The sequence below is a fragment of the Carettochelys insculpta genome, chromosome 6 (assembly GCF_033958435.1).
Source record: "Carettochelys insculpta isolate YL-2023 chromosome 6, ASM3395843v1, whole genome shotgun sequence".
Lineage (NCBI taxonomy): Eukaryota > Metazoa > Chordata > Testudines > Carettochelyidae > Carettochelys > Carettochelys insculpta.
In genome coordinates, this window is record NC_134142.1 from 94,495,792 (window position 1) to 94,520,000 (window position 24,209).

At 40.3% G+C, this 24,209-nt stretch overlaps 1 protein-coding gene across 1 annotated transcript in view; it reads right to left on the minus strand.

The window, feature by feature from the left end:
- Window positions 1-1,196: 1,196 nt before the first annotated feature.
- The window catches only part of ELP4 (elongator acetyltransferase complex subunit 4), a 255,318-nt gene continuing 232,305 nt past the window's right edge, over window positions 1,197-24,209 (minus strand). The window contains exon 10 of the mRNA XM_074998982.1: window positions 1,197-2,046. Coding sequence (XP_074855083.1) covers window positions 1,915-2,046 — 132 coding nt within the window. The 3' untranslated portion in view covers window positions 1,197-1,914. The remainder of the gene's footprint in view (window positions 2,047-24,209) is intronic.

The following is a 24,209-nucleotide window of genomic DNA, read 5'->3' on the forward strand; positions in this document are numbered from 1 at the left end:
GTTTCCTCATGTTTATAGCTATATAAAATTTACATATTCAATTATGAATTTTGTTCACATTATTTGAATTCAAATATTTAAACTACTTAGTAGCTTCTAAAGGTACAAATAAGCATATAATGAGAATTTCTGCTCAATGCTATCGCTAATGCAAAAAGGCATATGAAGTTTTTGAAATCAATGGTGATTTAAGTATATTGGTATAAGAATGTAGATGCCTTTTAGCTTTATGAAACTGACAGCTCTGTTCTGAAACTTTGCTTAAAAAGGATTTGCGTTTTTAGATATTACAAAAAAAGGCATATCTTTTAAAAAGGGAGAGAAAAGAAATCCTGATTGTTATCACTAATGAAATAGCTGATGACAAAATAGTAGTCTTTTTGATTTTGATCACAAAAAATAAACTGGTAGTGACAGGATATGATGGATAGATTTGACATCCTGGCAAATCACTGTCATTGATTCAATTATTCTAATTCAGAATAAAAGCTGTATACAGTATGTGTTTATGCTACAGTGGAGTTTTTTAAGTGATTGACATTCATCATATTAGTTAGACAGTTTTAAAAGCTATGTCTTTGTTTTACATACAGTGTTGTCAAGAACAAATAAAGTAAAAGCTGGCTTGTATAAGAAAAGCAAATCATTTAATCAACTTTTCAGTTTGAACTGCATCAAAAGATATTAAAATGATTGTATTGTAAGAAAATGTTATTTGGAAAATCAATTTCACTCTAGCCATGTTGTATCCCATTATAAAGACTGAAATTTGAAACCATAAGGTACTCCAAAATCTGGTTGGGAAGTTCCATGGGGGACTATATACCCACTTTCAAGATGGAAGTCTACTTCGTAAGAAAAAGCACAAAACTATGTAATTCACAGACTAGCACGTGCGCATGCACACACACACACAATAGTTATAAATTCACAAATAGTATACCTGATGGTATGGAAACCTGATTTAGTTTTATTTTCTGTTCTGTTTTAGACCTGCATTCTGTGATACTCTTCCCCAAGCTCCAGTGCACTCTTCTGCTTTTCTAGCATTAATGTAGCTGTCAGTTTGAATTTCAATCTTGAATTATGTCTGTTGACATAATTTCATAGTGCTGACTTCAATTGTTTGGGATTACTGTTTTGAACTACATAAGGAAATCAATTCTTTTTTCAATGTTTAGTAAATTCCACTCAAGTGCATTTTAATACATTTATTAACCTATAAGGCAAATTAATTATCTATAATATATTGTTACTATGGAAAAATTCTTTTTTATCAATTTAATTATTGACACAGTACAACACATATGAAAAACTACAAGATGTTTTAAATGCATTGTTTATATACGTTGTAAAATGATATCATATCTAATTTTGGTTTTGATAATGATATTTCAGATGTACAAAATTACAATCTCAAATAACAACAATGGTTAAATTTGGCTTTAAAATAAGATGTGATAATGCATTCCTCAATCTCATTTACTAATCTTCACAATACTGGCTAATTTACATTTTATATTTATAATCAATGTTTAATACAATTATGTTAGACAGACTCATTTAGCTTGTGAAAAACAACACATCTGATATTCTTTCGTGAAACATTTTGAACTTCAATAATAATAATTTCCAGACAAGAACAAAACATTGTACATTTCCAGAATAACAGTGCAATGCAGCATGTTTTCAATGTAACAAAACCCGTGTGTACATATTTTGTAAAAAAAGGAAACAAATGTCTTCAACAAAATCAGGATGAGAAAACGAGGCACCATCTTGTAATACACACCTTTTAATAGGTGTTTTTAAGGACTGCTGGGTCAAATCATTAAGAAAAATATTTTCATAAGTCATTAACAATCATAATTAGAGTGTCATATAAATCCGAGTGAAACTGCTAAGTAGAAATCACTAGAAGTCCAGGTGCTTCTTGCCTGTGGCCATAGCACCACATCCTGAGCTCAGCAGTTTGGTGGATTCTGCCAGATCCTGTTTGCTTGAGCGGCTCACTGTGTCTGACAAGTCTGGAGGCAAATGCAGTCGCTATGGCAGGAGATTTTCAGGAGAGGATGGGGGCGAGAAAGAGAGAACAGGAGAAATGTAACTAAATTTGCTTTTCATAGAATATTTCAAAATGCAGTCCTAGTCTCAGCTGATCAATATTTACTTTCACATATCACATACTTGTAACACTTTTTTCAAACTGGCATCCTGATAGATATATTTTAAATGTTATCTTTGCAAACTATTGTTTGTGTTTTTTGCAAACTGGTTAGATTTTCCTCGTAACATTTTTGAAGTGAAAATCTATGTTTGTAAAATTTATCTAATAAACTGTAAACCTGATCCTTTCATTCCTTGACATAAATGGCAATGTTGCTTGAGCAACAGTGAGATTGAGCTCTGTAATTGATATCTCATTACAATATAAATATTGTATTTATTTTTATTCTCTCCAATAGGCTACACAAACAAATTACCTCTTATGACTGAATTTAAAGGCAATAAGGAAAATATCATTGATGAAATAGCTGTCACACTGATAACAACATAACACAAGCAGCTAAAGGCTTCTCTCTTTACTTACTTTGTTGCAAAACTTCAATAGTAATACTTTGCATTTCTTGGTCTTTTGCCATCTGTTGTTCTTATACATGTATACACTAATTAATAAATTAAACTATGCAATATCTAATGAGGTAATACAATTAAATCCACTTTACAGACCAGAGAACTGAGGCAGATAAATTACACAGTTTGTCCACAGTCACACAGTTTTTGTTCAAATAACCAAGCACTACTGTTCTTTCTTTCCTAATTACGTTAAATAACACTTTTGACTCTGGCTCAGAGTTCTTTGAAATGGGATATATGTGCTAGCTCTGGCATTGGTACTTAACTTTTGGAAAGTAAAGTGCAATTTAAAACCATGCTGTAGTTTTTCTGCCTGTTTTGTGAATTATTGGTTCACTTTGTGGGTGATAGTGAACTACTGAAACAGATCACAGCGATTCAGAAGAGAGGTAATAGAATAATCCTGGCATATATAGTGAAGTGATTTATAAAACTGGCATTAAGAACAGAACAAATTCAGTAGCAGGCAAAGGTTGACCTGCAGGTCTAATAGTTTAAATTAACAGTTCTCATGAAAGCAAGATAGCAATGACAGAGGTTAGTGGATATGGTCAGACCTCAGAGATTTATGTACATTCTTATTCAGTGCTTTCCTGAACTATGTTTTTCTTACAATTACGTTGCTGCTTTTAAATCTAGATGTTACCTTTCATTCTATGCTTTCTTTACTTTTTTGAAGATTCTTCCTTATGGAAACATACAAAAATCAACATAAAAGCATTGTAAAGTATCCTTTTCCTCCAAGTCATAGAAGCATGGAGCCTGATGGCTGAACAGACCTACAGACTGTCATCAAGTCCAGCCACCTTTGCCCTTTACTGAGACAGGACGAAGTAAACCTAGATCATCCCTGAGAGATGTTTGTCAAACCTGGCCTTAAAACCTCCAAGGATGGGGATTCTAGAGTTTCTCTTGGAAATCTATTCTAGATCTTAACTATGGTTAGAAATGTTTTCATAACATCTAATCTAAATCTCTCTTCTTGCAGATCAAGCCCATTCATTCTTGTCCTATCTGCAGAGGACATGGAGAAGAATTGATCACAAACCTCTTTAGAGTAGCCTTAAAGCATCTGAAGACTTATCAGGTTTCTGCTCAGTCTCCTTTTCTCAAGACTCAACACACCCAGGTTCTAAAGCCTTTCCTTAGGTGTTCTAAACTTTTTATGATTTTTGTTGCTCTTCTCTGTATACCCTTCCATTTTACTGTATTTTCTTAAAATGTAGCACCCAAACTGGAAACAGAACTCCAGGTGAGGCCTCATCAGTGCCAAGTGGAGCAGGACAATTTCCTCCAATCACTTACCTATGACTTTCCTTTTAATACATCCCCAGAATGATATTAGCCTTTTTGAACTGCATCACATTTTCGACTCAATTTCTGATCCACCAGACCCCCACAGATGCTCTTCACACCAATTATCCAAATTGTCAAAGTCCTTTTGAATTCTAATTCTGTCTTCCAAGGTGTTTGCAAACCCTCCCAGCATCTGTAAATTTTATAAGCACATTTCCTACTACATTGTTCAAGTCACTAACAAAAATATTCAACATTGAATAATGCCAAACCTAATACTGACCCTGAGAAACCCCACTAGATACCTCTTCTCAGTTTGACAGTGAGTCATTGATAACTTCTCTTGGTGCATGGTTTCTCAACCAGCAAAATACCCACCATGTAGTAATTTAATTCAGGTTAGTCAAAATTTATATAGCATGCTTACGAGACTGTCATATGACGCTGTCAAAAGCCCCACTAAAATTAAGATATAGCAAATCTACAGCTTCCCCACATCCAGTAGGTCATAACCCTGACAAAGAAGGAAATTAGGTTGGCTTGGCATGATCTGATCTTGATAAATCCATGATGATTTTTCCTAATGATCCTATTATTCTCTAGGTACTTACAAATTGGTTAAAATTTGTTCTGGTAAAGACAGATTGACTCATAATTCCTCGGATCCTCTGTGTACCATTTTTTAAAGTTAGGTACTATGGCAGCCCACTGCCAGTCCTCTGGCACCCCACCTATCCTTCATAATTTCTCAAATATAATTGTTAATGGTTCTTAGATTGCTTAAGCATAGGGTTGCCATATCTCCCTATCCCAAATATGGGACAGGGAGATATGGGGTGAGGGGCAGCCCCTCCCAGGTCCGTCAAGCCCCAGGGATCCAGGAAGGAGGTGGCAGCTGCCAGTGCTCCCTAGAAGCCCCAGGGAAATGGCAGCTGTCAGCTCTGCTCCGGAGCCCTGGGGAAGAGGCAGCCACCAGCTCTGCCCTGGAGCACTGGGGAAGCTGCAGCTGCCCACTCTTGCTCTGTTTCCCCGGGGCTCGGGGAAGTGACTTCTGCCAGCAGGTGTGCCTGCACAGCTGCGGTTGGAAAAGGTGTCGTGGTGGTGGGGGAGGGCCCATATATGGGACAATTCGTCCCTTTTAAAAAAATAAGTAGGGATGCTTTTTTGGCATCCCAAATACGGGATTGTCCCACCCAATATGAGATGATGGTCACTCTACTTACCCAAGGATGAATTTCATTTGGTCCTGCCTGCTTGAATACATCTAACTTATCAAAATATTGGTTAACCTGTTATTTCCCTATTTTGGCTTGTGTTATTTTTCCCTTGCTGTTAATCTTAATTGCATTGAGTATTTGGTCACAATTAACCATTTTAATGAAGACTGAAGTGAAATCAGCGTTAAATGCCTCAGCTTTCTTGATGTCATCCATTGCTAGGTCTCCTTCCCCACTGATTGTTACACCTCTTGTTGGATTGTAGGGCTATACAACTTGAGCTAACTCTAGAAGTGGACTGTGTGTTTTAGGCTATTTGCCTAACAATCATGTTGATTAAACATTAGGGTATTTTATCATTAACCAGTGGATATAGCAGTTACTCAATGTTGTATATAATAGAAGAAAAGGGAATGTGTGTATTGAAATGGGTGTGTATTCCAGAAGATCAGAAAAGACAAAAAAGTTAGGTGGAGAATGGAAATTCATACACTATTTCCAAAAGAGAGAGTGTATATGTGCAATATAGATATGAGGCATGTACAGGGATCTATACATTTTTTTCTCTCGTAGAAAACTGTAGATTGTGTGTACGGCTGTATGTAGGACTTGTATGGTATAAGTCCCTTGTATGATATAAGTGATATGTGTAAGCCCAATAAGAACATTATACACTGTAGTAATGTATTATTAAAAATTTTAATCTCTGCAAGATGGATTGTTGTTTTTTTTCAAAACTGAAGGACAGCCTTTGATGTCATATCATCAGGACCTGAGATACAGTAAAGCTAAACATATACATTCAAGATACATCCTTAAATAGATTTCTTTTTCACCATATTAAAAACAATACTGAACTCATATGGCACTTATTGTCTACAGTTCTCAAAGGGCTTCCTGTAAGATATTAAGCATATGGTTGTGGTCATTATGGTCCTTTCTGATGAAGGCAAAGCTGCACATCAGGTTCCAATGGTGCACAGCTACGCCATCAGAGAATACAGACAATCACACCATATGCTTGTTATGTTCAATGGTAGGGAGTGGGTATGGGCAATTTTGATTGGGAGGAGACATAGAAACTGTTGGATCAGAATATGTGAGGAAAAGCATCAGAGAATGAAGGATTGGAGAGTGAAAAGTGACATGCTTGTGTCTGGAAGGGGGTTTACTGAGGATGCACCTACCCAGCAGACACCCCTGGTTGACCCATGCCAACTGTCTTGGGCTCACAGGGCTCAAGCTGTGGGGCTGTTTCATTACTGTCTAAACTTCCAGGCTCTGGCTACGTGGGCTTTAGAATTTTGTGAGGTAGAAGGTTCCCAGAGCTTCCCAGAGCCTGGAAGTCTACACAGCTGGCAAGGGCCTGTCTCAGGCATCTAGTTGGCGGTGTAGACATTCTCTAAGAGCACAGGAGAGACAGTCTCCCTCCTCTCAGTCCAGGTGTGCACACTTACGCCTGCTATGACCCACAGCAACCCAGAATTGCAGTTGAAGCATGCCGCGTGTGGAAAGAATCATCTGCAAATGTATCTGCTAAAATCTAAGACATGTTTACTGAGCATGTGTGCATTGTATTTTTACAGAAGCTTAGGTCTTGGAATATTTGAGCATATTTTCACAATGCCAGCAACAGGCACATCTCTGACACAAAGACTACTTCCTGCCAAATTCTGAGTTCCTGCTCCACAGCCTGGGGCCATTAGAACCAGAAATATTTAACATGGGCAAAATATGTTCTCATTCTCAGAAATGCCTGAATGGCTTTGACTGACACATTCTAAAATAATGCAGTCTGAGGCAGACACCTGACTAGAAATTTTCAGCCCAAATAGTAAATTTGCCAAAGTTATAAGCAACTCAAAATAGGGAAGTGTTAGACAATCTTAATAAAAGGCAGTATTACCAGCCCCTTCTATAATAACAAAAAAAAGGTGTTTTAGTCAAACACTCAAAAGTTAGGAAATTCCAAATTTAAGATTACTCATGCTACATTAATTATGTGCTTAGTCTCTATATATTATGATACCATCTTTAGTTTAAAATAATCATATATTATTTTTGGCTCTTCAGCAGTATTTAAATCTAAGGACTTTCAGAACCACACTACAGCTCACCTCCATCTGAGCTAAGGAAATATGGCCAGTTACAGGGGACCATTATCATCTATAGGGTGATGACCTCCTACAGGAAACATGACACATATTGACAGTCTCATAACTATTTGTGATACAATAGTAGGATGATGGGTTTCAGGATTCTTGAATTCTACTCCTGGCTCTAAGAGGGGAGCGTGGTCAACTGATGAAGGCTGTGATTGTAAGCAGCAGAGCTAAGAAAACAGCTCTGGCACATTCATTCTGAAAGGCATCACACCTAAGTGCCTAAGACTTTTATTACAGACCAGGTTTCTATTCCCGCCTCTGGCTGGCATGACCTTTCAGTTGCCTGAATTGTATAATGGAGAGAATAAAGCTGGGATATGAGGATGCAGGCTAGGTTTACACTATACAATTTTCTCCACCATTTCTATATTACAAAAAGGCTTTGTATTCATGCAGTTATATTGCAAAAAAGTGCTTTGGCCACTGTCTTACTCATGGAATTTATCTAAGCTGAGTCTATATAAGGAGAATTTGTCAATATACCGAGACCTTAGTTAAGAGTGTTGAACTGCACAGATATATTAACACTAGTCAACAGACAAAATGAGACCAGAATCCCTGCTTCAACATCAATACTCCATGATTAAAATGGGAATTGGAACATTCACAATTTCACAGGACCAGACTTCAGGGGTTGTTTTCACTACCCAGTGGATCGATGCTGCAGCAATCATTCCACCGATGATCAATTTATTACACCTGCTTAGATGCAGTAAATTGACATCTGAGCACTCTCCTGTTGACTCTGCTACTCCACCAGGAGTCAATGAGAGAGCAGCTCCTGCTAACCCTACCACGTGGAAGACAGAGCAGTAAGTATGTTGACTTAGTTATGCTAATTGCATAGCAGAAGTTACATAGATTAGATCAATGGGGGTGAGGGAGGGGAGGGGAAGGGCTGGGTGTAGTGTAGAATGGGCCTAAGTGGGCAATGGTAGCATAAATGAGTTGCCCACACTCCCACAGTGGACATAACAATTGAACACACAGATATCTGATCTGAACACACTGAGGCCAAACCTCTCTCCAATTTGCATTGAGTGAGACAGTGCCAGAGTTAGGAATGGAACCCAGTGGAAGCAGATCTTGGAAAGGGCCTTGTAGTGCTCTTATTGTACAAATAAATAAATTATAACAGACTTTCACTAATGTGCTTTAACCATGATACACACCCTTCTGCCAACAATGCTACATTAATACTTCATTTTGGAAATAACCAATGAAATCCACAGATACTCTACAGTAGCAATCTTAAAAATCAGGTTCATAATGTTATTTTTCAAACTTGAAAAAAGCCAGTGGAGTTAAAAACACCATACAAATTTTAATTGTTTTTCACTGGCTAGTGAAACATTACGTCAGACTTTCATTTCACAGAATTCTCTGAAGGTTGCTGGGGGATTAGATATATATGTTAGAAAATTGTGTGAGCAATACATTAATAGAATATAAATGAAATTACATTTCTTGTTAAGATTATGTGATCATTATTGTATATTTTATTATGAGTCATTGGTTGTGATAGAAGAAAGAAGACATTATCAATCTGTGGCTGAAAAATGTGAGTATTAATCTCAAAGCAGACTGTTAAGAAGCAAGGCATGAACCCCAAACTGGCTGTGAATTTTATACTCAGATTTCACCAACCAAGTATCAAGTGTAAACTCCTCAGGCACCATAAAAGCCTAATCATGAAGTCACAGACAGTCTGCTTGGGTACTCAAGTCTATCTTGCCACACAAGCAAGTTTGCCTTTGTGATAGATGGTCCCTTTACACCAACAATCACATGAATATTCATGTAACTCCCAATCCCAAAGGACTGGCTACCCACTCCGGGTCAAATGACTTCAAGATCATACACCAAAGACAATACTTGTTGCCAATCATACAATAAAATAACTACAGATTGTTTAAACTGAAGCTATGTCTACACTACCTCAGACGCTGACAGTGAGATTAGTGCACGCAGCAACTCACAAGCATTCTATAAAATTTAAAGATTATTTTAACAATACTAACAGATGAGCCAGACTGGTTTCTAGCTACTTACCGGTCAGCATTCAGCTGCAGCCTATGGAGCATTGCACAAGCTGGCATAGGGTCACAGCCATAACAAACAAATCAATGAAACTCTTAACAAAAGGTGGTGAGTTTGATTCTCATCTTACTTCCTCATCATGAGTTATGAGTAATTTTAGTAAAGTCAACAGGCTTACTGTACTGCTTAACCATATTTGGCTATTATCAAGCTGGCCCAAAATTTTGAAGTTTAAGATTTTAGTAATCAGATGACAAACTATACCAACAGCTGTTCTGTCTATTTGAGTCTGTGACCAAAAGCTTGGCCAGAAAACATGGCTCATACCTCCCATTTGTCCTCAGTTATCAGTGGACTGTGGGATTTTGGGTCATGGGAAAAAAAAACAGGTGGAGAGCTTTGGGTGATGTGAGAGAGAGGTCCTGGCTGCTGGTTAAGGGGGAATAACTGAATTCTCTCTCAATTTTTCTCTTTTTGAAAAAGAATGTCTAGCATTTATAAACAAAGGCTGAGAAATATCTACCTCTCATCTTCTGTATTTCCTTGTTATGTTTGGTTTCCCTTCTGCTTCTCCTTTCTTACCTGGTGCCTATTATATTTTTCCTTTACATCTTTCTGTGTTATCTCATTACAGTTTTAGTGCCTTGGTGTTCAAACCCCCTGGACCAAGACCTCATTGTGCTAGGCACGATATGAGTGCAAAAGACAGTCTCTGCCCCAGAGATCTTATAGTCTGAGGCTAGGTCTACACTAGGAGATAAAATCGATTTTAGATATGCAAATCCAGCTACAAGAATTGAGTAGCTGGAGTTGATATATCTAAAATTGATTTTTGCTGCCATCCCTACAGTGGGAGGTCAAAGGCAGAAACTGTGCCATTGACTTCCCTTATTCCTTACGACTGCCAGGAGTACCGGGGCAGATGCCAGTTGATTTAGTGTAGCCCTGCCAGCATGCTAAATTGAACCCCATACTGATCTTCTCATAAGTGTAGACATACCCTAAGATGAGAGATAAGAGACAGCTAGAGACAGATGTGGAGAGTATAAAGGAACAATGAGACTATATTGGTCAGCATTGGTGGTGTCATCAGTGGTGTCAGCAAAATACCAGTCTCACTGTTGTCAAGCTTTTTGCAAACATCATGGAAAAGGGGAAATTTACGAGGGGATTTGAAGGACAGTGAGGTAGTTTTTGTGGATGTTTATGGGAGTTTCACTGAAGCACGAGGGACAATGCTGGAAAAAGAATGAAGATGCATGTTTGAAAATTTAACAAATGGGTGATGTAGGCTGGCATCATTGACTCAGAGGCTGGAACTGACACCTTGACAGTGAGTGAGATATGACAGGTATGGTAAGATAGGCCAAGTAAGACTGGCTTACTGGGGAAATTCTTGGAAAACTTAGGCACAAAAAGGGAGCTTATAAAAAGTGGAAACTTGGACAGATGTCTAGGGAGGGATATAAATGTATAGCTCGAGAATGCAGTGCAGTTATCAGGAAGGCGAAAGCGCAACTGGAATTGCGACTTGTGAGGAATGTGAAGGATAACAAGAAAAGTTCTACAGGCATGTTAGCAAGAAGAAGTTTATATAGAAATTGCAATAGGAAGGGGGACCCACTGGAGTAATGCAAATTGATAGGGATAATGTAGTAGTCAGGAGCATCAGTAGGCATCCTTCAGACTGCATAGACTATGGAGCGCGCCCTTTAAAGTTTCAATTGAGGACTTCATTTACAGCGTCTATTGTGACTATGAAGACCCACACGAGAGTGACAGTCCTTGCTGCATATCTTGCAGATGTAGTGGGTGTCTGGCAAGTCCTTATTGTGCTTTCTGTGCGCTCACTTCTTCTCTGCTAGCTGTCTGATCTTTATCTCGCCCTTCTGAAGGCCCTCGTGTAACCCCTGCCTCCATCTGCTGCGGTCATCTGCTAGTTCTTCCCAGTTGTCCAGCTCGATGTCTACCTCTCTGAGGTCTCTCTTGCAGACATCCTTGTAGCGCAAGTGGGGGCATCCAGGAGGTCTTTTGCCAGAGGCTAGCTCACCATACAGGATGTCTTTTGGAATCCTTCCATCATTCATCCTGTGGTCGTGGCCAAGCCAGCGGAGTCGACGCTGCCTGAGGAGGGTGTGCATGGTTGGCATTCCAGCTTGCTCGAGAACGGCGGTGTTGGTCACTCTGTCCTTCCATGATATTCCAAGGATGCGCCTGAGGCAGCGCAAGCGGAAGACGTTCAGCCTCTTTTCCTGGTGGGCATACAGGGTCCAAGTCTCACTGCCATAAAGGAGGGTGCTGAGGATGCAGGCTCTGTAGACTTGCATTTTGGTGTGAGTGTACAGCTTGTTGTTATTCCACACTCTCTTGCTGAGTCTGGACAGAGTTGTGGCTGCTTTTCCAATCCTCCTATTTAGCTCAGTGTCCAATGACAGGGTGTCAGTGATGGTGGACCCAAGGTAAACGAACTCATGGACGACCTCTAACATAAAGTTGTCAATGCTGATTGATGGTGTTTCAGCAACATGCTGACCGAGTACGTTTGTCTTCTTTAGGCTGATGGTAAGCCCAAAGTCCTTGCACGCTTTGGAGAACTGATCCAGTAGTTTTTGAAGCTGGTCTTCCGTGTGAGACACTACAGCAGCATCGTCTGCGAACAGCATGTCTCTGATGAGGACTTCTCGCACCTTAGACTTAGCTTTCAGCCTTGCAAGGTTAGACAGTCTCCCATCAGATTTTGTGTGCAGTAAGATGCCCTCTGTTGAAGATCCAAAGGCGTGCTTCAGGAGGAGTGCGAAGAAGATCCCGAACAATGCCGGAGCAAGCACGCATCCTTGTTTGACACCGCTCCTGATTCTGAAAGCATCCGATCATGCGCTGTCATATTGGATGGTTCCTCTCATGTCTTCGTGGAATGACTGGATCATCTTGAGTAACCGTGGAGGACAGCCTATCTTGTGGAGCAGTTTGAACAGACCATCCCTTCTGACCAAGTCAAAGGCTTTGGTCAGGTCGATGAAGGCTATGTAGAGTGGCTTTCTCTGCTCCCTGCACTTCTCCTGCAGGGATAATGATAAAAATCTTATCTCTATATAGAGTCTTTCACTCAGAAGTATTTTTAAAAAGTACACACATGTACACGGTAGGAATCACCTTGCATGTCACATAAATAACTTGGTCTCTGAGATGAAGCATGGTAATCATCAATTGCACAAGAATTTTACAAAACAGTAAAGAGCAGGATGCAATGACTATTGCTTGAAACTCAAACAAGGATAGAATTTCAGAGAGGCATAATGACCAAGCTGGAATTTGGCAGGCACTCTTGGGCTAACACTTTCACTCTAGCAAAAAAAAATGCCATGGATCATTCCCTGAATCTTTCATTTCTATAGCTGTGTCTACACGTGCATGCTACTTCGAAGTAGCGGCACTAACTTCGAAATAGCACCCGTCGCGGCTACACGCGTCGTGCGCTATTTCAAAGTTAACTTCAACGTTAGGCGGCGAGACGTCGAAGTCGCTAACCTCATGAGGGGATCGGAATAGCGCCCTACTTCGACGTTCAACGTCGAAGTAGGGACCGTGTAGACGATCCGCGTACTGCAACGTCGAAATTGTGGGGTCCTCCATGGCAGCCATCAGCTGGGGGGTTGAGAGACGCTGTCTCTCCAGCCCCTGCGGGGCTCTATGGTCACCGTGTGCAGCAGCCCTTAGCCCAGGGCTTCTGGCTGCTGCTGCTGCAGCGGGGGATTCATGCTGCATGCACAGGGTCTGCAACTCGTTGTCGGCTCTGTGTATCTTGTGCTGTTTAGTGCAAGTGTGTCTGGGAGGGGCCCTTTAAGGGAGCAGCTGGCTGTTGAGTCCGCCCTGTGACCCTGTCTGCAGCTGTGCCTGGCACCCTTATTTCGATGTGTGCTACTGTGGCGTGTAGACGTTCCCTCGCTGCGCCTATTTTGATGTGGTGCTGCGCAACGTCGATGTTGAACATCGACGTTGCCAGCCCTGGAGGACGTGTAGACGTTATTCATCGAAATAGCCTATTTCGATGTCGCCACATCGAAATAGGCTACTTCGATGTAGGCTTCACGTGTAGACGTAGCCTATAAGTGATTAGTACTTCTACTTTATAACTTACATGAAAGATGACACCTCCCCTAACATGATGAATGAGAGACCTGTATCAACTCAGAGGCAACCTGCTCAATCAGCAACACCCCTTTCTGTGCCATCTGGAATTCCTTTTAAGATATGTCTCCAAGGCCCTGATCTTGCCATGAGTTCACACATCCTCCTCTGCACATCAGGTTTAAGCCTGGGGTGGGGTATGGTTATCAGTGAAGGGCCCAGCTACGACGCCCTGGGGTGAAATCCCACTGCCATTGAAGTCAATGTGAGTTTTACCATTGACTTCAATGGGGTCAGGATTTAAACTTCATTCTGCACTGCAAACTACAAAACAAGACATATCCAAGTGTTTAGTGAGGTTTGCTTTGGCAGTTCCACTCAGAAGCGAGCTACACAGAACCAAAGGCAGGGCAAACTTACAGGTAGGGTACATGAACAGCACAAGAAAATTTGGTCTCTTTGTAGGTAAACTGTAGCACAAAACTGCCATCATTCTTACTCATAGATCTGCAGCACCAGAAACAGGTAACAGCCACTTCATGCTTGGTGGTATACTACACTCTTACACGTTTCAAATTTTTTAAAATTAAAAACTCAAAACCAAATCTTTTGATGATTAAGGAAGTGAAAAAACCCCTCTTGTCTAACAATATACAGTCAATCTGGAGAAAAAGTGCAAGTTCAACAAAATATTCCTTACTCATCTCCAAAAGAGAAACAAGCTGCTTTAAGGATAACATTAATACTATTTAACCGTATTTAATCCCATACATTCACTTGATTTTTCATTACACACATTCATACTACTTGGCTCCACTACAAAGACAATTTGTTAGTAAAAATAACACTTCTGAAAATTCTGTAAAAATAATACTTTCTCTTACATGTATCCCCTCTAATTTCATACTATTGCTATCCAGTTCTAATCTGTTCAACATCCTAAACTAGATCATTGATCTTAATATTTTAACAGTCCTCATTGCTTTAATTACTTCAGTCCAGGTCTCCTTTTATTCAATGTGTTACAAGAGTAAATAAATCTAATTTGCTCAATTTTCTTAAATCATTATTAATGATTATTAAAATACAATACCTTTGGCTACCATGCTTGGAAACATTTCATAGTGGGAATTGTGCCAATCAGTAACATTTGACATTCATGGCATGTCTTTAATTAAATGAAAAACGTAGCATTCTAGCTTTTGACTTCTGCATGCCACCCATACTCAGCTGTGCCTGAAGCCATAGCATAAAACCCATTGTATGACATTGGTTTATGAACTGAAGAGCTCCTGATGAAGTGTGCATGAAGCTCTGGTGTGCTGCATTTTGCTTTTCAAAACCGTATGGCTTCATCTACACTACAGAGATCTTTTGAAAGAAGCCTGTCCAGAAGATGTCTTCCAAAAGAACTTTTTAAAGAGTGCATCCACACTCAAAAACGCAGATAAAAACAGTGATCTGCTCTGTCAAAAGAGAGCATCCACACAGCCTCCGCTCTTTCAAAAGAACGGGCCAGGGGTCGAAAAAGCAGGCCCCAAGAGGACTGCTCTTGCGAAAAAAAGGGCCTGTGGAGTGTCTACACGTGTTCTTTCAAAAGAACCTTTCAAAAAGGGGCACTCTGCCTGAAACGGGAAAGGAAGAGTGATTTCAAAAGGAGTGCTGAGTTCTTTCTATTTACTTTCAAAAGAACGCTTTTTGTGTGTAGATGCTCCATGGGGTCTTTTGAAAGAGCCCTTTGTTTGAAAAATCTTTCAAAACACCTTGCTAGTGTAGATGCAGACTATAAGTAAACTAGATCAAAAAAAAATCCTTACTAGCTCCACATTTCAGGAGCACATTATTTTTACCACAATCAATAACTTATAGTATGTTTGCACAGCAGTCTTATATCAAAATGAGCTATTCTGAAACAGTTTATTTCGAAACAACACATCAACACATAATAACACAGAGTCACATGGCTGAAGAGCCCTTCCGGGGCACCAACCACACAGCCTGTTAAATGGCCCCTTCCCAACAGCTCTCCTCTGCCCAAGCTGCTGAGGCTTGTAATGCTGCCTGCAGCACAGCTCAATCGTTTGCTGCTCCCACACCAGTCTACATGCTTGGCATGGACCCTGAGGAGCTGCTGCATTGCAAGATAGCCCGGATAAGGGTGCTGGGGAGTCTCCTGGCCACCCTCCTCAGCCTTGTGTGGGAATGCAGCGTGGTCTCCGAGGGCCCCGACCCACCCCTTCCCCTGCCAGGCCCCCAACAGGCCATCCTCCATGTCTGGACCCAAGCTGTCAGCAGCAACTGGTGGGACAGGGTGGTGATGGCCCAGTGTGATAACGACTGATGGCAGCAGAACCTGCATATGCTGAAGGGCATGCTCCTCGAGATCTGTGCCTGGCTCGCCCCCACTGCTTCGCTGCCGGGACTCACAGATGCGGCCAGAAGTGCTTGGTCATTGACATCTGGAAGTTGGCCACCCTGCATAGCTATGCTCTGTCAGGCAGCAATTCGGGGTGGGCAAGTACACTGTTGGGGCTGTTGTACTCGAGGTAAGCCACATGCTGGCCCCAGCCCGGCTCGGGGAGCAGGGAAGAGGGTGTCAGGCAATGGGAACCCTGGGACCCCAGGGAGAGGGTCCAGATCTGGGGATGCAGGGAGGCCCGCCACAGGGGACTATGCCACCCACACAGACCCAATCCTGGAGGGGCATTCCACCATGGGGGGCCGTGGGGAAGGCGGATGAGAGGGGCAGGCTGTGGAGGAGCCTGGGGTACCCCTGTGCACATCCACAAGTGTGCATGCTTTGTGTCCTCTGCAGGTCACGAGGGCCATCAACGTGCTTGTGCACCAGCTTGTGTGCCTTGGGGACCTTGACGGCATTGTGATGGGCTTCGCTGAGCTCGAGTTGCCCCAATGCTTTGGGGCACTTTGGGGCACCGAATGGCACCCATATTCCCATCAGGGCCCTGGACTGCCGCACCTGGCAATAAGTGAACTGCAAGGGGTAACACTCCATCGTGCTCCAGGTGGTGGTGGATGCTTGTGGCCACTTCACTGACATCTATGTGGGCTGGTCTGGCCAGGCACACAACACCTGCATCTTCAGAAACTCCTCCCTGTGCCACCGGATGGAGGTGGGCATGTACATTGCTCAGGAGGAACAAGTCATCTGCAATGTTGCCACCCCACTGTGCCTTGTTGCCAACCCAGCATACCCTCTGCAGCCATGGCTGCTGCACCCATACACAGGACACCTGACCCTGTCCCAAGAACTCTTTAATGCCTGGCTTGGATGAGCCCAGAGCCCCACAGTGTGTGCCTTTGGGCATCTGAAGGCAAGATACAGATGCCTCCTCTTATGTCTTGATATGGGGGTGGAGAACATCCTGCAGCTCATGGCCACCTGCTGCACTCTCCACAACTTTATCAAGGCGTGTGAGGGGACACAGCACCAGGGCTGGATGGCTGAGCTGCTGCAGGGGTACAAACAGCCTGCAGCAGCCCCCAACGGGCAGCTCCACCAGACAGGATCTGCATCCAGGAGGCCCTCTGGGATGCCTTCAGCTGTGGGGACATATGCACCCAGCATAGGTCCCCTTCAACCCCTCACCACCCCTCAATAAACAGGGAGATGGAGGATGGGGCACCAATGGGGCAGGGAGTACAGGGAGGTAGTGGAAGGTGGCTTGTGGCATGGCCTCATTGGGGGCAGTGGGGGGGAGGGTTCCTGGTGTTGGGGGACGCCCTACGGGACCCACTGTGGCCAGGAGCCAGGCCCCCAGGTCTCTCAGGGCCACCATGGGAAGTCCCTGGGGAAGGAGGGCAGCTAGGGCCTCAAGGGTGGGGACAGCTCAGGCTGGAGGGGCAGGGCAGTGGGGGGATAACGGCAGCAGAAGGGGTGGTGGCAGCAGGGGGCAGCAGCAGGGAGTGCCACGAGGACCTTGCACACATGATGGAGTAGCACTACCACCTCCCCTCATGTGTTCCAGCGCCAGTGTAGCTCTTCTGCCTTGAGGGCCAGGTGCCTCTCCACCAGTCTGTTGGGTGGCAGAGGGTGGCGTTGTATGCCACAGCATACAAATGAGAAGAAGGGGCTTTCAAAGTCCTGGGGGTTGTTTCAAAAGGCCCCCGGTTACACGGGCTGCGTGTAATTCAAAAGTGTCACTTTTGAATTGCTGCAGCTGCCATTATGCTATTGCCGCATTGCATATTCCTGGAAGCTCCTCATCAGCATCTTTCAAACTCCCTCATTAACTTGCCCCTTCTGAAAGGAGGGGGCTCGTGTAGACACATGCTATGAGTTTAAATAGGTCAGGGAGCGACCACTCTGTAACCAGATCACCTGACTCATGTACAGTTGTAGCACGGATGAAGTTTTTACCATTGCGGTAGCTGTAACTGAACTATACTTAATCATGATCATACACATCTAATGTTAAAGCCGACATTTCTGGCATATAAATAACAAGCTCTTTTTAGTAGATGCAAAATCTAATCAGCCATAATGAATTATTGTTAGTATCAGCTGTTAAGAGAGAATAATTCCCCTGGGAATAGCTGATCGACAGGTCTTTACCTACGTATCATTGTCTACCTTGTTAATGACATACTGTCAACATGAAAATATTTTAAAAATATTTACCTTTATAATTAACAAAACTTTAGACTATTAATACTAAAAGATTTAAAAAATTTTATGTAGTTTTCACTATTTGTAGTGTGTCATTCAAAGTATACAATGAAAATAGGTCATTTCCACGTTCATTACTAAGGCAACCCAGTCCTAGTTTAGGTTTCCAGTACCACAGAGGACTGTTTAAATAATGACCCCCCCACTCCAGACCAAAATAAAAAAACTTGAACTGAAAGTAAAAAACATTCATGACATTTTTTCTTAACAAGTTTTCCACAAACCTTATAGTAACGATTACAGCATTTAATTATTTATTAATGCTTTGCAGAATACATACTTTAGGGAAGATAAAAGTTAATACACGAAACATTTAACAGTTAAATTCAAGGTGCAAAAGCTTAGTCTGACAGATGAGATGATACTGTTTCTACTTTTTCACTGCATGAGTATCGAAGTCTTCAAGTGTGAATACCCATGTATCAATTTAAAAGTTAATTTCTTCTGATATTGGCTCATGCAACTTTGAAAAGCTTTCTGAGAACATCTGTACCAATAAAAACCAACTGCTTATGCATTTGTGGAAAATGAACCCTGAAGCAAGATGGCTAAGGAAAATTTATTGAAAAAATTAAGCAAACTCCTACAATATGGAGGGGCTGGGAACAGCCAGCACATAAATTAGTATGCTGATTCTATACCAGTTTGGAATTGCCTTACCCCAGAAGAATTTTCATCTGTTCATTTAGTGCATGATTCAAAATTCACTGAAATAAATGGGCATCTTTCTACAAAGACCAGACCCTTATTGTGCTAGGCTCTGTACAAACACATAGTAAAAATTTAGTCCCTGTCCAGAAAAGTTTAAAATCCAAACAGGCAAATAGAGAAAGGTATAACACACATGCAGAGAGAAAAATGTCATTAGATGAAAGTGTCATGTTACTGTCACAAGCTTTTTGTTTAAAAATTTAAAACATTTTTATTGAGTTTTTGTTTATAGGGAATTACCTAATCAAAAAGACAAAAGCAGGCTCTCTGAAGAGTGGGCAGTAAATGGAAAAAGAAGGGGAAAAGACAGATTGAAGGAAGGATGAAGGGTGGTAGGAGTTAGAAGTCAAATGACTAAGGCTTTGTGTACTCTACACTGAAATGCTCCTCCCACCAATATAACTTCTCTGCTATGCTAGCATAATAAAACCACCTCAGAAAGTGGCATAGAGCTTTTTGCAAAGTTGTTAAAGAGACCCAATGTCAGCAGAGACACCCAACTTGGCTATAAAACAAAAAAAAGCAGTTAGCACTTTAAAGATGAACAAAATAATTTGGTAGGTGATAAGCAGAAAAATACAAAAAAAAAAAAATGAAAACTGCCAAATTAGCTGCCTAGGTTAGAAGGAGATGGGGTGAAGGTGGGGAAGAGAGGGAAGAAAATTACTTACTGAAAGTGTCTATTAAGTTAAGCAACTTGCCTGAGATCACTATGAATATCAAAGATGGGGAAGCTGTCAAGCTTTTTATGAAGATACAGGCTAACACAGCTACCTGTCTATGACTATATTGGTTATCATGCCCATAAAATTTAGACCCAAGAAAACTAGCTTATATAGAGCTACAGAAAGTTTCAGATAAGTTGGATATGTATTTGATCATTTGAGAACTTATCCAAAGAAAATACATCAAAGTTCTTGGTCACTTACTAGAACACAAGAATGGCTATACTGGGTCATACCAAAGGCCACTGTAGCTCAGTATCCTGTCTTCTGACAGTGGCCAATGCCAGATGCCCCAGAGGGAGCAAACCAAACAGATAATCATTGAGTGTTCCCTCTCTTGTGTTCCATTTCCAGTCACCGATGAACAGAGGCTAGGGACATCATTCCTACCCATCCTGGCTAATAGCCATTGACAGGCGTAACCTCTTTGGCTATGTCTACACTAAAGAGTTTTTTTGAAAAGGCCAGGGCCTTTTGAAAAATCCCACAGAGTGTCTACACACAAAATGTGTTCTTTTGATATTAAATTGAAAGAATGCAGCACTTTTTTCAGTGGCCCTCTACCTCTCCCAGATGAGGAAGAGCACATTTTTCTGAAAGATTCATTTGGAAAAAAAATGTATGTAGATGCGCCGGGGTCCTTTTCTTGAAAAAGCAGTTCTCAAGGCACCAGATTTTTCAATCCCTGGCATGTTCTTTTGTAAGAAAGGGGGCTGTGTGGACACTATCGAAAGAGTGGATTGATTATTTTGATCCGCTTTTTTGTGTGTGGAGGTGCTCTTTTGAAAGGAGATTTTTTCAGAAAAGATCTTCTGGAAAAATTCTTTCAAAGGATCGTTGTTGTGTAGGCATAGCCCATGAATTTATCTAGTTCTTTTCTGAATCCTGTTGAAGTTCTGATCTTCACAACCTTCGCTGACAAGACATTCCACAGACCAACCATGAGCTGCATGAAGAAACATTTATTTTTGTTAGTTTTAAACCTGTTACCCATTAATTTCATATGGTGACCCCTAGATTTTTGCTATGGGAACAAATAAATAAATTTCCCTTATTCACTTTTTCCATACCTGTCATGATTTTACAGACCTCATATCCTGCTTTAGTCTCCTCTTTTCTAAGCTGAAAAGTCCCAATCTTTTTAATCTTTCTCCATATGGCACCTGTTTCAAACCCCTAAATCATTTTGTTGCCCTTTTCTGAACCTTTTCTAATGACTTATTAAATTTAAGTCTCAGTTGAAGTTTTACTTTGTTATATTACAGAAAACTAATAAGTATATTACAAAAACCAAATGAAATGTTTAATTTTATCTGGGGAGTACAAATATAGTGCAGAAGACTGGTGAAAGTATTTTCTGCCTATGACTAAAACTATCCAGAAATATTTCAACAATTTTTTCCCTACAAAAGGCTCCCCTCAAAGACCGATAAATTACATTGCAAAGTTTCAGCTTCACATGAATTTTAATGCCTGAGTTACCAACTCAGAAAAAGAGGGTTTGTAACAGAAATACCAACAGACCTCTAACTTTAACAGTGCTGTTGGCTATCACTTTTCACATATATTCACTGTTCATATAATTGCAAATATTTTGTTTATATGGATTTCGTACAGTTTATTTTTTGCAAAAGGCATTTTCTTTGGAGGGAAGAGGTAGAAGGGGTTCTGAAAATTTGGCAAAAGCCCAGATATAGACTGTTCCAGTGCCGCCTCAGCAGATTTTTTTCAGGGCCTACGGATGTTGACACTTTTTGGTCCAGGCTTTGATTATAACAGTGAACCATTTTTCATATAAGTATTCAACCACACACATTATGTATTTGCACACATACATATCCACATATATGTATTTCTATATACTGAGATGAAAAGGGGCCATATATATATACACATAAGTGCAGCCATAACCAATCAGAGTGTATCAGTATGTGAATTACTGCTAATAGCATAATGGCCAATGTGTTTGCCTACATAATCCCTCCAATGTATGCAGTTCATTGCTCTATAAAGCTTTGAGATACAGTGTATGAGCTGTATTGTATAAACGCCAATGTAAAACACACATATATCATGTCCCTGTATAAACCTATTTTTGGAGACCCGTATTATCTTATTTGCAAGTTACTGGTTATGAAGGAGGAATTTTTAATGGGGCTAAATGTAAGTGTTAGCTGGTGGTTTTGTTGTCTCATATTGGGAGCAGCCTTATGTGCACTAGTTCTATTTACTTTTTCAAGCAAGCCAGAATTAGAAAATTCCCATTGCTAGGCAGCCTAGCACATCTGTGAAGCATTTCTGGGCATTCAGAACTGAAGCATGTGCTGCCCAAAAGGAGGATTCATTACAGTATGTTATTTAGCCCTCAACCCCCTTCCCCCAAAAGAGTGCAAGTTCTTTAGTAGGAGGATATCATCTTTACTTTAAGCAGAAACATTTACATGACCAGAACACAACAATTAACATGTTTGTAAAGCTCCAGGGATAGAAACAATTTAATACTTTTTGAAGCAGACTAATTTTTGTGAGCTTTTAATCTTATTTCATTTTGTTTTGCATGATTGGACAAGTTCTTCTTTACTACAGGTATTTTCCAAGCTTTCCTGGCAGGATTATTCTGAGTAAAAAAATTAATTATTTCATTATTTAAAGTACTATAGTGATGAAAGTACTCCCTAAGAGAAAATATTGATTTATCTTTTTAAAATTATGTCTCACCGGTATATTGAATGTATTATTCTGTCCGAAACTTCTGAACACTTACAATCAAAAACAGTTGAAGAGAACTGCCAATTTTGTCTATATTTGCATCAGTTCAATTTCTGAGCTAAATATTTCAGACACGCACTTATGGTTTTCTTCACTCCTAATGCATCAAACTAATAAAAATGTCACACAAGACAGTAAAAATACCTGCATGATTTCCTCCCTTTACTAAAGATCATTGTTGATAAACATAGGGACTATGAACATATCTGAACTCTTAAATACCTTATGTGAATCTATAGAAGTCATGCCATTCAAATTTTAGCATCTCATCAGTTCAGTAGAAATCCAAACATAGTTTATGTAGTCTACTGATGAAATCTTTTGTGATCAAAGTCTGTTATAGTGTTATCTAAGTCTTCAACAGTTACGGAAGACTAAAACACAATACATTGATCAATTTGTTTTGTTTTTAAAGCATGCTGTGTCATATTTTTATATTACTACAGTATTGTTTATGTAATCCTCAATGTAAAAATCACATTGTTGATTAAGCAATCATGCTGAATTCCCTTTGGCAAACTAGCACAGCAAAACAATTCTGCACAGAAAGAGGAACTACTGGGTAAGGGCTAAAGGACAGGCCACACTAATTCAGAATTGTAACTTTTTCTTTCAAGTGACTTTGTATTTAAGGCTTGATTGGTAAAGTGATTTCAGTGTTACCTCAATATGGAAATTCTATTTTATAATTCTGAGTTAAATACGAATGATAGGAAATTGATCATTCAAAAGTACAAGATTAAAGCAAAATGTTAAAAAACAATTAGGGGAAAAAGTCTATTAGTACTTGCCTGGGTATTTTGGGGCTTTACCATCTGAAAGGATTTCAAGAGATAAGATCATGAAAAGAAAACTATTTCCTAATGAAACTAAGCTGTATTTCAAGTTGTCGGTATTTTTTACAGGTTTTAAGATGTATTTACTTTTCTGATTCTTATGTTTTTGTAAGAATTATTTTTTACTTCAGGATTTTTTGTCCATTTCACTTCTCTTTACCCATAACACAAATAAGTCTCTTTAGAGCAATAAGGTCTTTAAAAACCTTTACTGTTTAGAACTGCCAACAATCCAGTGAACTACACGAGATGAATGAGGCCAGATAGAAAAACCTGCCTCAAGTTTTCACCCCAAGAAAGGCAGGGAACTTTGAAGAGAGAACACTTCATTTTACAAGCCAGAAGCTTGCTGCTATTCATCCAAAGACTCTTGACTGCTGTAGGTTCTGACCCATAGCATGAAAATTCACTTTGTTGACATTACGTTACAAGATTGGTAGGTGGAGGTGGAGGAATGCCTATAATGCAAAATATGTGGTAGTCTCTGTATTATTTCTTGTAAACATCATTTAAATGCTTCCCCTCAGAAAAAAGAGAAAACATATGAAAATAGAATATCCAAGCAGTCTTATCAGACACCTTCATTTAAATATTTTGAGCATAGCTAGACTTGCCCAGGGGGTACAGCCAAGGAACTGGAAAATGTGAATCTCTACAGAAAAATACATCTAAATGGTTCTTTCCATTTGAATAGACTGCCCTGACATATTAAAGCTTCATAATTTTGACAGGAGACTTGCAAAACAAAAAGGTTTTCACTTTAAAAGACACACTGAAGGAATATGAAACAGTTTCGGCTTAGATATAATAATAAAAACATGGTTTCATCTTTTGCAGCCATTTCAGAGTGTATAACCACTTTCAGTACCAAATCACAATGAGTTTATTCAACATAAAGAAACGGTCAATTTAAAATGTCTTCACATATGTAATAATATCAGGTGAGGAGACAGTAAAGCAGATTATCTCTACTTTTCATTGTACCCTTTTATATGGAT